The sequence below is a fragment of the Fundulus heteroclitus genome, chromosome 10 (assembly GCF_011125445.2).
Source record: "Fundulus heteroclitus isolate FHET01 chromosome 10, MU-UCD_Fhet_4.1, whole genome shotgun sequence".
Taxonomy (NCBI): Eukaryota; Metazoa; Chordata; class Actinopteri; order Cyprinodontiformes; family Fundulidae; genus Fundulus; species Fundulus heteroclitus.
Window position 1 is genome coordinate 32,238,871 of NC_046370.1, and position 16,303 is coordinate 32,255,173.

At 45.3% G+C, this 16,303-nt stretch overlaps 2 protein-coding genes and 2 non-coding genes across 4 annotated transcripts; 2 read left to right on the forward strand and 2 right to left on the reverse strand.

Moving 5' to 3' along the window:
- Nucleotides 1-1,504: 1,504 nt before the first annotated feature.
- Nucleotides 1,505-1,576, forward strand: trnam-cau. The gene has a single exon. It is a non-coding gene; the product is annotated as a tRNA-Met (tRNA).
- A 3,169-nt stretch (nucleotides 1,577-4,745) lies between these two features.
- LOC118564408 (peptidyl-tRNA hydrolase ICT1, mitochondrial-like) lies at nucleotides 4,746-8,259 on the reverse strand. The gene is made up of 6 exons (XM_036142532.1): nucleotides 8,072-8,259; nucleotides 7,793-7,817; nucleotides 7,630-7,689; nucleotides 5,263-5,345; nucleotides 4,959-5,128; nucleotides 4,746-4,870 (listed from the first exon to the last, which is right to left on the reverse strand). The coding sequence occupies exons 1-6, from the start codon at nucleotides 8,237-8,239 to the stop codon at nucleotides 4,786-4,788; spliced, it is 591 nt and encodes a 196-aa protein (XP_035998425.1). The 5' UTR covers nucleotides 8,240-8,259; the 3' UTR covers nucleotides 4,746-4,785.
- Nucleotides 8,260-9,744: 1,485 nt separating this feature from the next.
- trnaq-cug lies at nucleotides 9,745-9,816 on the reverse strand. The gene has a single exon. It is a non-coding gene; the product is annotated as a tRNA-Gln (tRNA).
- Nucleotides 9,817-11,099: 1,283 nt separating this feature from the next.
- On the forward strand, nucleotides 11,100-15,316 carry LOC118564407 (diacylglycerol lipase-beta-like; the record flags this gene model as incomplete). Its single annotated transcript, XM_036142531.1, is given in 8 exon segments — nucleotides 11,100-11,836; nucleotides 11,919-12,070; nucleotides 12,905-13,079; nucleotides 14,211-14,478; nucleotides 14,586-14,708; nucleotides 14,805-14,932; nucleotides 15,014-15,140; nucleotides 15,233-15,316. Coding segments are annotated over 8 exon segments (1,152 nt in total), but the record flags the coding sequence as incomplete, so codon positions are not given.
- Nucleotides 15,317-16,303: the final 987 nt, after the last annotated feature.

Genomic DNA, 16,303 nt, shown 5'->3' on the forward strand with positions numbered 1-16,303 from the left:
TGGCCTCAGCCCTCCTCTACGCTGTCGTCTGCTGGGCTCCTGGAAGCACAGAGCGGGACAGAAAGAGACTGAACAAGCTGGTGAGGAAGGCCACTTCTGTCCTTGGCTGCACTCTGGACTCAGTGGAGGAAATAGCTGAGAGGAGGGTGTTGTCCAAGCTCACATCCATTATGGACAACACCTTTAGTGACAGATTTATACACCCTGCCTGTAAAAAGGAGCGTTACCGCAGGTCATTCATTCCTGCTGCCATCAGACTATACAATGCTGCAAAAAAACTGTAACAATAACTGTAATTATAACCACAACCGTAACTATAATTGCAACTGTAATAACCAACATGCATTAACTAATGAGCAATTCTATTTAGTACACTGTGCAATAATCCTGAAACAAGTGACTTCTTTTTCTTACCTACTCCTTTTGACCCATAGTATAACGAGGACACACTATATATCTGATGCACATTGTCCTACTTTTGGCACCTTCTTCTGATTACTGAGCCGATGTGACATGTGAATTTCTCCAATGTGAGATCAATAAAGCCTATCTTATATTATCTTAGATCCACAGGAGGCTTTTTCAGCTGTTTCTGGTGCGACTTGCTTCTACGGTGTCGCTTCACATCTAAAAATGAAAAAAAAAAAAAAAAAATTATGAAGTTTTGGGAAACTTCATAAAAAGCTCTCTGAAAATCGCCTTTCTCTGGCTTCACCCAGTTAGAAACCATTCTCTGCTGTTTTTTTTTTTTTTCAGACGTAGTTTCCTAAATAATCTGTATGCATAAAAATCCTTTTGTTTTAGGAGCGTCCTGGTGCGCAGCGGCTCCTGACATGGAGCTCTGCTGCATTAAATGACAGCCAATGCGGCTCTCACCGACGATTACTGCACCTCTGTCCTCTGCGTTCTTTGTTTCAGAAAAGCACGAGTGGATTTTACTTTATTTTATTTTTTTACTTTTTCTGAATCTGACCCAGTTAAATGCGGGGCATTGTTTCAGATTGCGGGACAACAGTGAAAAATACCACTAATTACAAGAGGGACCGAGAGCGATAGATACCCTAGTAGGAAGTTCTTGTCAGATGTTCAATCCACTGAACTTTCTGACTTGCTGGTTGGCACAAGTCCAAAGAAAACCTTAGACCAAAACTACTTTTATTCATGCCGTCTGTGGCCAGTTTGAGATGTCCTTCCAAAAGTTAAAATGATGTAACACAGACAGACCTCGGGCTTCGCAAAGACCCACCCTACTCTCTTTCTGATTGGCTAATGTCCTGCCTCTGCTAGTTTTAATTGGTTGAGAGCAGCTTCAGTTTGAAACCTTGAAAAAAACGCCTATACGGATCTATATTCAGCTCTCATTTTGCATTTGACGGAAATCCGTCGCAGCAACAGAGACGTTAACACATGGTCTATGACCAGAAAGCCTTATATAAGCAAACTTCGACCCGTACTATATGATATATGCTACAAAATTGTGTAATGCCACAGTTCTTGTCGTCGTAGCAGAGTGGCGCAGCGGAAGCGTGCTGGGCCCATAACCCAGAGGTCGATGGATCGAAACCATCCTCTGCTATGAAAGTTTTTTTTTTTTTCCCATTGATTCCCGTCGGTATAATATGTACCAGGTCCTCCTGACGTGTTTTTTCTGCAGGTCAATAAATTCCACGGTTTCCTCTATTATAACGATTACATAGATCTAGAACTTCTGGACGCTGATTCGACAGTAATTAAAGGGAAATAAATTGGAGGGAAAACACCAAAACTTATGTGCCTATCATTCAACAAGTCACTTTTAACACAAAGATTATCCAACCTGTTAACTTAAAAATACAATAAACCACAGGTAACACGAAAAACATTGATTTTTGTACCTTCAACGTTTTATGAGAAAAAAAAGTTAGTTCCCAAATTTAACATTTTGGATTTCAACTAAATTCTAAGATTAAAATGAGATGACCTCAAAAAAGAAAGGAAAAAAACCCTTTCTTTAGCTTATTTTAGATGCATTATTGTAAACGTGTGTTAAAAAATGTTTGACTATTTGTTCATTCTTGGCTGATATGCTCTCATAATCATGACATCATTAAAATTGATGGCGCTAAAGAGATTACATATTTTTCTCAGAATTAGGATTTATTCTGTCAGTGTTACAAAATTTTATCAAGGGTTACATGTATTAACCGTACCGAGGTATAATGTCTTAGGTGAAAACAACACGGGTACAACAAAGACACCAGTCCTATTATAATCTCAAAATTCTGTATAAACCCATAGATTGGGAGTCTTGTGTTGGCCCACATAAGCAAACAGACTTGGTCTTCAGTTGATGCTCTCACTGACCCGCTTCACAGCTCAGATGACGTGAAGGAACTAAGCACAACAGTCGTCATGTTGTTATGGAACCTAATGGCTCTTGATGTCTTGGCAATTTCCCACTTTGAATTGCTCTGGAGCCAAACTGGTTATAAATAAATTTAAAAAATGACATTTTACAGTAACTTTAACAAAAAAGTCCAAAATGTATATTTCTAAAGGTAAAAACATGTATAACATCCAAATCTGGCAACCTGATAAGGTTTGGTTCTCTTGGAGGCTCAGCATCCAGTTGGATATTGGCTGAGGACCCACCAGCCTCCAGGGGCGGAGCCATCATGAGGTTCTGATTAACCAGTTAAATACAGCCTTTGGAATTGTCATGGGTCTAGGGACCAATCAGCAAACTAAGTTATTTTCTACAAACGCAAAGAGAATCCAGCCATGTAGACAAACTCTACCTTCAGATAAATCTAAAGCTCCTGGCTGGAGCTGCTTTCCGTCGCAGGACATCAAACATCCAATGATTCTACTGAATAAAGAAAAATGTTTCACATTTGCGGCTCAAACCAATTAAAAGTTTCCAAGTGACGGATTACTTAAAAGCTTTACTGAACTGAGCAAAAATAAAATAAATGCAGTCAGCCTCTGCCCAGTGTATGGGCACCCCTGGAAAAGATGTACAAAAAGGCTTGAAATATATCTTTTATTGCAGCAGCTTTAATCTCAGTAAAAAAAGAAATGATGAAAAACAAACGAATCCACCTTGTTTTAAACTTTTATTCAGAAAAAACATTTCTTGTCAAAAACTTTAGCGACTTTCAGCTAGATGCTATGGTACAATGTTTTAGAGCGCTGGAGCAGAGAGACGGCAGTCTTATTTTTCTCCACGTCATCCCAGGACCCAGAACACCGTGTCTGCCTTCTTCTCTCTCAGCCCGCAGCTTTTCTACAGGCTTTAGGTCTCTGAGATGAAATGAGTGAAATATACTCATTTAGAGAAAATCTGACTCACTTTTAGTTCCCGTTCTGCAGTGAGAGATTTCTATGGAGTATTTGCTCTCCAGAAAAGGACGAGCCTGTTCCGACACCTCCTTGTGCAGATCTCAGCTAAAAAGCAGGAAAAACATGGTTTGTCCTAACAGCTCTGCTCTGTAGCAGGGTTGGTTCATGGAGTACATTGTTGTCACTCAGGTTAAAAGGTTTCTGAGCTTTGTGAAACGGGAAAAGCCAGGGTACGCAGGTATATACCCCAGATATTCCTCTGAGCATCCACTGAGCCAGCTTTCTGAAACGGGGCCTGGAGCGCCCTGCTAGTACCTGGTTGGACCGCCTTTGGCCTTCAGAACTGCCTTGACTCTCTGCGGCATGGATTCAACGACGTGTCTGAAGGATTCCTCGGAGGCTTTGGTCCACGCCGACACAATGGCGTCGCGCAGCTGCTGCTGACTGGTGGGCTGCGCAGCCATGGTGCGGACCTCCCGTTCCACCATCTCCCACAGGTGCTCCATCGCATTAAGGTCCGGCGACTGTGGAGGCAAGCGGAGCACGGTGAACTCCTCTTTATGCTCCAGGAACCAGTTGGAGATGACGTCGGCGTCGTGGCACGCCGCGTTCCCCTGCTGGAAGCAGCCATCGGCAGAGGGGTACACCGCGCTCATGAAGGGATGGACGTGGTCGCCGAGGAGACCCAGGTAGTCTGTGGCGTTTAAACAACGCTCAATTGGTACTAAAGGACCCAACTTGTGCCAAGAAAATATCCCCCACATCGTTACGCCGCCGCCGCCAGCCGGTGATCCCGGGGAGGAGGGATCCAGGCTTTCCTGCTGCTCGTGCCAAATTTTAACCCGACCGCATGAATGCTGCAGCTGAAAGCGAGTCTCGCTGGACCAGGCCACGTTCTTCCAGTCCGTCACCGTCCACTTCTGGTGAGCCTCGGCGAACTCCAGCCTCAGTTTCCTGCTTTTAGCCGACAGGACGGGCACGCGGTGCGGCCTCCTGTTGATGTAGCCCATCTGCTTCAGGGTCCGGCGGGCGGTGCGCTCCGAGATGGTGTTCTGCGTCTCCTGGTTGTAACGAGTGGTTATCTGAGCTACCGTTGCCTTTCTGTCGTCCTGGATGAGCCTCCCCATTTTCAGCTGACCCTTGACGTCCACGAGGCACTTCCGTCCGCATGACTGCCGCTTGCTGGACATTTTCTTCTTCTCAGACCACTCCCGGTAAACCCGGGAGACGGTGGTGCGCGAGAAGCCCACCAGCTGTGCGGTTTCTGAAATACTAAGACCCGCTCGTCTGGCGCCAACAATCCTGCCGCGTTCGAACTCGCTTAGATCCCCTTTCTTCCCCATTCTGACGCTCGGTCCCAACTGCAGCAAAAGGTCCTCACCACATCTGGATTCCTTGAACGCACCGCGTAGGTCTGCTGATGGGGGCAGATCACATTTTCGTGTGGAGCAAGACGCTCGCTGGTCAGTCAAAATCCACCCGTCTGCTGTTCTTGACGGCTGAAAGGATCTTCTTCTGTTTGAGTCGCTCTTTGTTCCCCTTCTCCAGCCTGCACAACACGCGTAACGTCACATTTACACATCTAACGCACAAATGTGTAAATCCCAAAGGACCACGTCTCATTCGCTGGGCATTACCGGGCTGCTCGTAGAGCTATGTCTGCAGCCGATGGTTCTCGGGGTCTCTGGCTGGCCTCGTCTATGATGGCAGAGATCTTCTGCAGACAGTCCGACAGGTTTCTCTGCTGACTCCTGCTCACCTCCGACGTCACCAGGAGCTCCCCGGCCTTATTGATGCGGCTTTTGTTCTGTGCGGAAGCGAAAGTAAAGAAAAAGAAGAAGAAAAATAGCAGCAGGTGAGTTCCACGTTTTGTGTCAGCTTTACTTGTAAGGAAATGCTGGACAAGAGAACAAACGCCAACTGATCCATGTGACAACAAACCTTTTCTACAATTTTCTGCCGGACATCTTCAGGGATCCACTCCGCAGTGTGCACGTGAAATCGGACTTCTGCTTTAGTGTTGACTGTGGGTAAAGATCGGAGACATTTAGATTTAACATAACCCTCCCCCAAAAAAAACAATATTAGATGGACTGTAGGCGAGCTAACACGCAGGCTAAAGTACCCTCAACACAGGAGACTTAGACAAACTTTGTTGTTTTATGCACTCTTTGCATGCAAAACAAAATTCAGTTTACGACAATGTAATGAGATTGCAATTGAAATAAAATAACATTACAATATAAAGTGCAGCAGTGATAAGAATGTAACAGTGCAGGAGAAAAATGCTCAACCATGTTTATAGTGCAACGCTAAGGGTGCAAAAAGAGGCATTGATCTGAAAAGTCCAATGTTGGCAGTGCAAGATAATAATGGTGCAAAAATGCAGAAAGTGTTCAGTTGTGTACTTTTAAATTTAAATTGATTATAAAAGTTCAGCAACGTTGGCGGTGCAAAATAATGATGCAAAATGGTCATAAAGTTCAGTTCTGTGCATGTGTGATGCAGAGTCCAGTTTAGAGTTCAACAGTCTGATGGCAGCGGGGAAAAAGCTGCTGCAGAACCTGGTGGACCTGCAGCAGGAGAACAGTCCATGGTGGGGGTGTAAAAGGGGTCTCTGATGATGTTACAGGCTCAGGACACGCAGCGCTGGAATGAAATGTCCTTAATGGAGGGGAGAGGAGCCCTGATGATCCCCTCTGCTGTCCTCACCACTCTTCTCACGTTCTTCCAGTCGCAGGCGCTGCAGCCTCCACACCACACAGAGAGACAGCTGGTCAGAATGCTCTCTATGGTGCTTCTGTAGAAGGTTGTGAGGATGGGCGGGGGGCAGGTGGGCTCTCCTCATCCTCCGCAGGAAGTACAAGCTCTTCTGTGCCCTCTTCACCAGTGACGTGGTGTTCACAGACCAGGTGAGGTTCACCAAAAAAGTGCGATTTTGCAAATTAAAGCGAAGCCAGTGCGACACGACACCCGAAATGAATGCTAAGCAACAGCTGCTGGAGTTGAAAAATCTGAACTTTTGTGTACTGTCACATAGCGACGACCGATCAGGCACAGGATGCGGCTTTGACGTGCAGTGTTTCCCGCAGGAATTTGCTTATGAGAGGCGGACCGACTCGCGGAGCGGGGGGGGGGGGGGAACGGACCGACTCGCGGAGCGGGGGTGGACGACACGTTTTCCGCGGACAGATTCGCGGAGCGGGGGTATCCATGTGTTTTTTTCCATGCCATTCACGCACGCGCAAAAGCGCGTGTTAACGTCACTTTTCTTTTTTTTTTTTTGGGATGTTGGCGTGGCGGTAGCGTGAGTTTGGCGTGGCGGCCGCCACGCCAAGATAGCGCTGCGGGAAACCCTGACGTGGGATAAAGGACTGCAGCGGAGACGGAGCAGTTTTCATCCAACATGGAATAAAAGTTCATAGTGGCCGTCTGCGGTTGCCTTGAGTTGCATGACTCGACCAATTAGCACTGCCGAGATGAGAAGTCCCGAACGGAGCAAGTCTGGAGAAGAGTGAGGAGTGGACGAACTGGCTGAAACGGTGCCACCGTGTAGAAGCTTCATGTTAGGACATGTGTGCCTGCTATGAGCTTTCAGACACATAACAATAAGGCACGGTTCACTTCCCATCTGAGGAAGCTGCATCAGACCAAAGAAGAGGACTGGGTCTTGTTTAGGCCTGTATGGCAGCCTCGCTTCTGTCAGTGTGCCCCAGGGCAGCTGTGGCTACTAGCATAGCTCACCACCGTCAGGGTGTGAATGACTGAGTGTGTAAAGTGTAAAGCGCTTTGGGGTCGTCGGACTAGTTGAAGTTCTATAAAAGTACAAGCCATTTACCATTTTACTTTTCTTACGTTCTAATCATGTAGGGTACTTTAAATTGTCTTGACACTGAAATTAGGTTTTTCAAAATATACATTTTATATATATCATGTAGTATTATTCTTCCATTAAACAATCGTGCCATTCTTTGCGTTGGTCTAACATTACATTAAAATACAAGTCAGTTTGCGCTTGTATAAAGGACAACAATATTCCCTTATATAGGATTTTTTTTGTCCAATCTGTTTAATCTGACCCAATCTGTATAATCTGATTGAAGTTGACTTTGTAAAGTGCCTTGAGATGACATGTTTCATGAATTGGCGCTATATGAATAAAATTAAATTGAAAAATGAAAGACTAAAGGGGTAGAAACACTTCACTGTAGAAACAGCAATGTAAATTGTGGATATTATAAGTGAATGACGGAATGATTCCGGTGTGTCAAAGCAGTAGAATAAAATCTAAAACTGGCGTATGCCCACCTTTGTTGACATGCTGACCCCCAGGACCACTGCTTCTGCTGTAGGACACGGTCAGACGCTCTATGAATTAAAAGGACGTCAATAACATTTGAATAAAAAAAAGCCAAACAGAATTTAAACATTTTTGTTATAAAAAAAAAAGAAGAAAAAAAGTGATATTTACCAACAGGAACGTGCACCTGCGTGTCCTGTGAAAGACAAAACAGAGTAGTGATTCCACAGAGGTGAAGGTCAGTGGTACAATCTCACTCGCTGCCATTCACTCCCGTTTATATGACCAGAACAGAACAATGGCGTCCAATGGAAGGAAAACGCTTTGGACTCATGTTACCGCAACATTAAATGTGACACGGGTGCCTGTTTATGAGGGAGTGGTCAAAGCAAGCTGGACCTGACGTCATTTGAACAGAAATAAGGACGGGTGCGTTTTATTTCTGCAAACCTGCGTGTAGTCCGAGCCTCTCGTCCCATAGCAGGCCCCCGGCGGTCTGTTGCTGGCTAATCTAAACTTCTCTCTGCACAGGTTACCGAGCGGAGGAACCGCTTTCACTCTGCTGCAAAGAGAACAGACGCGCCGAACGACGAATGTCGCCATGTTATGTGACGTCATCGCCGACTGTTGATGTGCTGCCGCCTGTAAGACGCGACTGCGCCCCCTAGCGTGCTGGAGGGTTCACATGAAATTGACAAAAATTTAAATGTTTTTTCCCCCCCCGTAAATATTTGTATTCGTCAAAAATTGACACGAGGTGATCTCTTGTTTTTACCATATTCATTCCCAAAAGCCTTTAAATTATTGTCTAGTTAGTGTTTTAACGGGTTCAGTGCTTTCCTGTCTTTTTTTTAATATAAACTGTCCTCAAAAACCGTTGTTTTTGTCTTTTACTGGCGAAATGCAAACAGGTTGAACGTGTATACCGCCGCCTACTGTAAAAAGTGTGCAACAACATTTTTTTGTCTGCCTGCCAGCTGTTTTATTTAATATCTAAACGGCGCTTTCTTGTTCTTTCCTTCCTTCTTTGCACCTTCCTAAAGATCTCCATCTGAGCCCACTCCCTTCCTGCCTCTCCGCTTGTTATGTACAGATTTCCCCTTTGTTCTCCATAATGAAACAATTATTTATTCTGGTGAGTTCCAGGCTGAATCTTGTAATAATGATTTTATCTCTATGTTATTTTACTGTATGCACCTTATGGTGCTTGTAAAAAAGTGTTTCTATTTGTTCTTTTTTGTCACATTTATAGGTCAAATCATGTAATATCGAAGTAAGAAACGTCGTGCAAATACAAAATAGTTTCCAAATAATGATTCCATTTATTACGGGGGGGGGGGGGGGGGGGGGGGGGGGGGGGTTATCCAAACCAACCTGTAAAAAACTCCACTGAATGAGTGGTTGTTTTACTCTTTACTCGCAACAAATGCCTTGTTGATAGATAGATAGATAGATAGATAGATAGATAGATAGATAGATATTCCAACCCCTGTTGAACTAAAATAATCACAGCAAATTCTCCACGGTGCTTGTTGGTCTGTGGTCTCATTTCAGACGCTATTTTCTTTTCGAAATCTCAACATAACTTTAAACTCACTTAAGCCTGCAGTCTTCGTCCGTGTTCCCTCTCTTGTTTTTAATAAGCGTGCGTTTATGTCTATTTACCAGAATCTCCCATTCATCTCAATCTGCGGTACCGACCCGCCACCATTGATGCCAGTATGGAATCTCTTCTGACTTCCGCTCATCCCACTCGCCATTTTCGACGCCTCTCTTGTGGTGCTGCTCAAGAAAACACTTTATTGCAAGGCGTTCACCATAAAGCAGCCTCGTCTCCAACAAACCGCCAGACAATCCAGCTCACGCCAACGACGCGCTCCGAGCCGCTAGTTGTCTGCTACTGTCGGGTTTTCCTCGTTCCTCCAGCTCCTCAGGGAGAAGAAGCGCCACCGGAAACACGTGACCTCCACATCCGCTGTAGGAAGTACGCAATGATTTTCTTGTTTTTTTATTTACTCCCACGGTCTAGTTTGTAGACATTTTTAGTAGTCAATGTCCACATTTCATCCTGCGGTGTTTTTAGTCACAGCTGCCGCTCAAACGATGATAAAGTTAGAAAAGACAGGTTCCACCGAGATTTGAACTCGGATCGCTGGATTCAGAGTCCAGAGTGCTAACCATTACACCATGGAACCACGTGTCTCTGTGACAGGAAAATTGTCTAAATAAACAAAGACACCATCATATGTGGATTTATAATTGTTACTCGTTAATTATGACTCTGCTAAACAAATCAGACTTCTTAACAGTAGTTACTGGGTTGGAAACACTTTTGTCCACCTAGTCGTTTTCCACATTTTTGGGCCTGCAAACTTCAGATTTGTTCAAACAAGTGACCCCTTGAAGGAGTGCTACTTTCTGCCATCACATCGCGACCCTTGCTCCACGATGATTCGATTGCAATCTGACAGCCAGGAGGAAAACACTGGGTGCGTTCCTTTAGCAGTCAGCCGGCGGATGACCCGGGTAGGAGTGATGACAAAACGGAGCGGGAGGAGTTGTGCTCATAAAGAGATTACAGAATGGAGTACCGACCAGGTTCTGAAGAGGCGTTTATCACTCCTGTTTGTGGTGCTCATTATAGATGGCAGTAGCTACTGTGGTTATTTTGTTATTATCTTCATTACTTCTTTGGTTTAAGGCTCCATACGTGTCACTTTTAAGGATGATGCATCATGGGAGTTTGTTGTGTTCGTTGGTGAAATGGGTTTTTGACCTCTGTCGCCTTTATCCTTTGTATATATGTTTGGCACCCTTTTTTCTATCTACTCACTAAAACGATTTTTTAAATGCATTAAGGTCTCCATGGATTTTTTCGGACATCTGGACAACTTGTGTTTGGAAATGTTGAGGGCGCAGCGAGTCAGGCCGGCTTCACTCATTTTTTGAAACCTATGGAGTTTATTGAAATGGTTCGGACATCAGGTCAGCTTCCTCTGCAGCTCTGTTGGGAATGTTCAAGACCCTGGAAGACCCTCCAAACGTGGTGGAAGGACTATGTACGTCTTCTGGCCTTGCATGGTCTTGGAAGAGGGATCTTTGGCTTTCATGAGCTGATCTCAAATTAGTGGAAGACATTTTTTTACTTTTAATTAATGTTTGAATGTGCTAATTTATGTGACTATTTACCAAGTGCATGTCTTTGTTAAACCTCCATCAGTTAAATGGATCATGAAGGCTTATCACTTCTGTGGATCTGAGTAGATGCCCTGGCTCATGCTTTGAATCGAGTGTACCTGGCAGGCGCATCCAATTTGGTGCCTGTTCACAAATCCCACCCCAACTTTACCGATTGATTGACCTCTTATTTTTTATTTGGTACCAAACGAATCTGTTTTTTAGTTTTTTTTAATAATCAGTCGGATATAGGACTCCATCCCTCTGATCGGCACTCTGGTTGAAACGCTTTTCAAGCCACGCCTAGCCGGCGCACAGAGCATCGCCGGGTGACAAATGGTGCGCACCCAGTAGATGGTCAAGGAAAACAACTGCAGATTCGCGCAATTTTTATTAATATACACATTAATTTTTTGCGCCTTCACTGAGCTTAGAATTTTTTGTTGGGGGGTTACATGCTGGTATATGAATAGCTAAGTTTTGATTGTGCTCGTTAGTAGCCTTCCTTTAGGAATATCTCCGATGTATTTTTAGCCAGGCAGCTAAGATTAGCAGCTAAACATTAGCGCAGCCGGTATCGGACGGGTTGTTTTTAGCTACAAATTAAAGCTTTGTGCCGACGGGAGTCAAACCCCACGGCCAGCAACGCACGGCGGGTTATATGCCGTGTTTCCCCGCCGGTGTCACGTCCTGAAGCCGGGTTAGTGGGCGTTTTCAGCCATTAGCTCCTAAGCTAGCGGCTCCATGTGAGGCAGAGGGGGACATTTCGCAACCGAGGAAATCTGATGTGACAGCAAGGGGCGAAGATCGGATCTCTGCCAGAGCAGGTGAAGTCATGCCTGACGCGCGTTTTGTGTTGCTCAAGAGACTCCCGGCGCTGTTATAACAGCGGCCAGCGGGTTCCGACACAGCATCGGTGAGGGATTCCAGCCTGCCGGCAACAATGCCCGGCATGGTGGTGTTCGGGAGGCGCTGGGGGATCGCCAGCGATGATCTCGTCTTCCCCGGCTCCTTTGAGTTGCTCCTCCGCGTCGTCTGGTACGTCCGATGCGCGGTACGCACCATTTATACCGTTTTTTTAACTGAGCTCTGATGTGGGGGGTTGCTGTTCCCTCCCCAGGTGGATCGGCACCGTGGTGTTGTTCGCCCATCATAAGGGCCACTTTGGGTGCAGCGGGGGAGGAGTTCTGCACAGCTACCTGGTGGGGCTGCTGGCCGTGCTGGGGCTCATCATCCTGTCGCTGTGCGCCATTGTCTATGTCAGTGCCCAAGGTAAACAAAGGAGCGAGAGATGCACCGATCAGCTTTTGGCTTTTCACCTACTAACACTGTTCAGATGCACTTTTGTCTTTTCCTGTGGACTTCGAAGGGGGAGAGATAATGTGGGAGATCACATTAGGCATGTGCAAGGTGAAGTGTCAGGGGGGGCAATACCGGATGAAGCAAAACAGGTTCAGGATTACAAAGCCGTTCACATTTTGGTACAGTTCAATAGTCCCTCCATTTTTAAATAACTGTGTACTGGTGTTATCCGTGGATCTGGACATACCGGTCACTCCAAATCATTATTTTTGCTGTCAAAATGGCTCAAACATAGAGATCTGGTACAGACAGCTAAAAACAAACAACCAAACCAAACAAAAAAAAGCATCTAAAATGATTTGTTAAGAGAGAAGAGAAACTGTCGTTGCAGTTGTACATTCCAGTGAAATTTGTCTTCTGCATTTAAGGAGAGATTATTATTATTTAGAAAGAAAGTTTAGTAAAAAAAAAAATGAAAAAAGAAAAGACTGGTGCGTCTCTCAGTTAAACTTCCACATCTTCATCTCCATAATCTTGTCATTCTGCTACTTTACAGTAAGTGGGTGTAGGCATCAATGATGCGGCTGTCACAATACATACGGTACCATTGCGTTAACATGCGAGGCAGGAAGTAGCGGGGCACCTGTTGTCCTGCCCTGTGATGAAACGCCGGCAATTTTGCGCCGCTTTCGTAACATTTTTTAATGAAACATCCACCGGTTTCATTAGGGAAAAAAAGTGTCGCAAGCAATGTGTCATGACTGCCCCGTTCAGGATGCCTTTTTGTGAATGTGCCCCCCTCAGGCACCATCGTTAATCCGGGCAGGCGGCGCGCCATGCCTGCCCTCGTGTACCTGCGAGCTCTGCTCTACGTCCCAGAGCTGGTCTGGGCCTGCCTGGGAGCCGTCTGGGTGTCCTCCGACAGCCGGGGCTGTGATCCGGCCACCGTGGGCGCCGTCATCACCGCTGTTGTTACCAGGTGGGAACCTTGACACCTTTTTGTTTGTTTTTTTTCTTCTTTTCTACTGATCAGAGAGCACGCATTGGCTGGGATGAGGGCAGCCAATGATACAATAAGTCAATTATCATTATCATTGGCTGCCCTCTCCCCTCATTGGAGGACTTGCACAGCGACGGCTGTCTAAAAAAGGCACAACCCATCACAAAGGAAACTTCTCATCCCGGACATTCTCTGTTTACACTGTTGCCTTCAGGCAGACGATACAGAGCAATCAGAACAAGAACCAACCGTTTTAGAGACAGTTTTTACCCGACAGCAATAACAATACTAAATGCAACCAAAAATAACCATTAATTATCATGGATGATGTGTGTGAGAATGTGCTATTTTTCATTTTTTAGTTGTTTTTATCAGTTATTTGTTATTTATTTCTTATATTGTGTGTAAATTGAGAGACAGAGATTTATTTATTATTTATTTATTATTGTTTTTTTTTTTTAAACATATGCACGGATCGATGGCACTTTTTAAATTTCGTTGTTCTTGTGACAATGACAATAAAGTTTTCATTCATTCATTCATTCATTCATTCATGAGACTGTTACAGTAGGATACACTGCAAAAAGAGTCAAATGTCCTTCAAATGAGTGTATTTCAGGCTTTATTTGAGCGGTAAATAAGATGATCTGCTAATGGAACGAGATATTTTGCACTTAAAATAGCAACAACTCATCTCCATCATCTTATTTCTAGTGAGTATATCTAATTATCTTATTTTAGGAGCAAAAATACTAATTCCATTGGCAGATAATCTTGTTTAATTGCTCAAATCAAGGACAAAAACGCTCATTTGAAGAAAATGTGAATTATTTTTGGTTGCCTTTTTGCAGTGTACCTGCGAGTCAAACACTGAAAATGTGTGACACACACACACTTATTCATGCATCACTATTAAGAACCCCCACTATTGTAAGCTTGAGGTTGACTGTACTGTAAAGTTGTGGGTTCGATTCCAGCTACCTCCTGGTGCGATACCGTGACAAAAAAAAGCAACTTTTTTCACCACACTGCATATCTTAATGGCAGAGACGTACTTTTAATCCGTTCCTTCCTTCGCTCTTTTTTTTATTTTTATTAATTTTTTTCCAGCTGGGTCATCCTGATGTTCACGGGGCTGGGTGTGGTTTTCGTCTTCGACCCGATGGGCAGCCCGCGCCCTCAGCCCGGCCCCGTGGAGCCGCTGGGCGTGCGGGACATGGAGAGCGGCGGGGGCACCCAGTTCCTGTCCACGGCTCGCTCTCTGGCCACCAGGGTGTGGGAGTGCAGGCTGCGGCTGCTGTGCTGCTGCCTGCCGCAGGACGAGAGCCACCGAGCGGCTTTCTCCAGCATCTCGCAGCTCTTCAGCGACTTCTTTTCCGTAAGCGCCCTTATGGGGGGGGCGGGGCGGGGTTCAAACATCTGGCTGCATCCACCACGTACACCATCGTAACGCGGTGTAACACGTCCTTTGTGCTGACGCTGCAGGACACAGACCTGGTTCCCAGTGACGTAGCCGCCGGGTTGGCCCTGCTGCACCAGGAGCAGGATAAGATGGAGCGCAGCAGGGACCCGGAAGACGTCGTCAGCCACAGCCCTTCCTCTCCGATCGTAAGTAGCGGGGGTCACGGCGAAACCTTCGGAGTGCGCAGGGAACCCCCGGAGAGGCACTGCTTGTTGACGTCCGCCGTCTTTTGCCGTTTTCAGGAGCAAGATCTGCAGACGGAGCTGGAGAAGGCGGCCCACTGCATGCAGTTTGCTGCCGCGGCGTACGGCTGGCCTCTGTACGTCTACTCCAACCTCTTCACTGCGCCCTGCAAGCTCAGCGGAGACTGGTGAGGCGACCTCCGCCTGTAAGCATTGGCTTCACCGTCTGCCTCGGCAATGACCATTAAACTCTGAGGCGCGTGTTGCAGCTGCAGGTCGCGCGCCGCCGAGTACGACATCGTAGGGGGGGACCACCTCGGCTGCCACTTCTCCTCCATCCTGCAAACCACCGGTCTGCAGTACAGGGATTTCATTTACGTCAGCTTCCACAACCAGGTTAGCCTTCTGTCGTGTTTTTTTTTTTTGGCGCACGTTCCCACCCTGTCGCCTTGGATGTGATCGCCTTACATGAGCCTGGTGCGTTGCAGATCTACGAGATCCCGTTCTTTGTGGCGTTGGATCACAAGAGGGAAGCCGTTCTGGTTGCTGTCAGAGGAACGCTTTCACTAAAGGTAAGCTGGAACCTCCAGGTGATCGGGTTGTTGGTCGGTATCTGAAACATCGATGCTTTTTAGTGGGATGTTGTGCTGTGTTAGACAAACACAATGAATACACAATCTTCACTGCAAAACGGAACTTAAAATAAGTAAAATGTTCTTAAAATGAGTGTATTTGTCCTTGATTTGAGCAGGTAAATAAGATTATTTGCCAATGGAATAAGATTTTTGCAACTTAAAATAGGAACAATTCATCTCCATCATCTTATTCAAGTGCCAGGATGTGTATTATATCTTTCATTTAGGGGTCAAAATACTCATTCCATTGGCAGATAATCTTTGTTCCTGCCTCAAATCAAGGACAAATACACTAACTTTAGAACATTTTACTTATTTTTAATCTGTTTTTTGCGTGTTTAATTCTTTTATAATTAATATCTAGAAGTGTTGGCCTGCTTTCATATGTAGGACCCCTTTAGTTGATGCCCCTAAATAAAGTCCTTTCTCCTAAAGTCACCTAATTATCTGTAACGGGACAAGTAATAGATTCGCTCTCCCCCACATCTGGCTTTCCAGAAGGAGCGGCAAGAGGAAACTCCATTGTTGGAGGTGGGGAAAAAATAGAAAAAAACCACCATATGAAGTGCAGTATGTTAGTCACAATCCATGTAGAAAATAGCAACCAAATCAGCAGCCGACTTGTTCCGTTCAGACAGAGCAGACGAGACTTTTTGTTAGAGGTGGACTGATACGGATTCTGGGACCAGTCAGGTACGGACTTCCGTCTTTCCCCGATGTCTTCCGATTCTGATGTTACTTCCTATAAAGACAGATTACGACATTTCATGTTAAAGAAGAAAAACATGTCTGCTGGTTCCTTGATGTAGAGTATTTAGTATACTTTGAATCAACGAAAATAATTAAGAAATTACAAGATTCTGCAATATGAATTTATTACGGTAAAACATTTAAAAGTCTATGTATTTCTGTGGCAACAGGAGC

Coding starts and splice junctions, on each gene's coding strand:
- LOC118564408 (XM_036142532.1), bottom strand. CDS start 8,239: ATGACGTCACATAACATGGCGACATTCGTCGTTCGGCGCGTCTGTTCT. Junction 7,818..8,071: donor GAGGCTCGGACTACACGCAG/GTTTGCAGAAAT, acceptor TGTCTTTCACAG/GACACGCAGGTGCACGTTCC. Junction 5,346..7,629: donor GGGTCAGCATGTCAACAAAG/GTGGGCATACGC, acceptor CTTTACCCACAG/TCAACACTAAAGCAGAAGTC.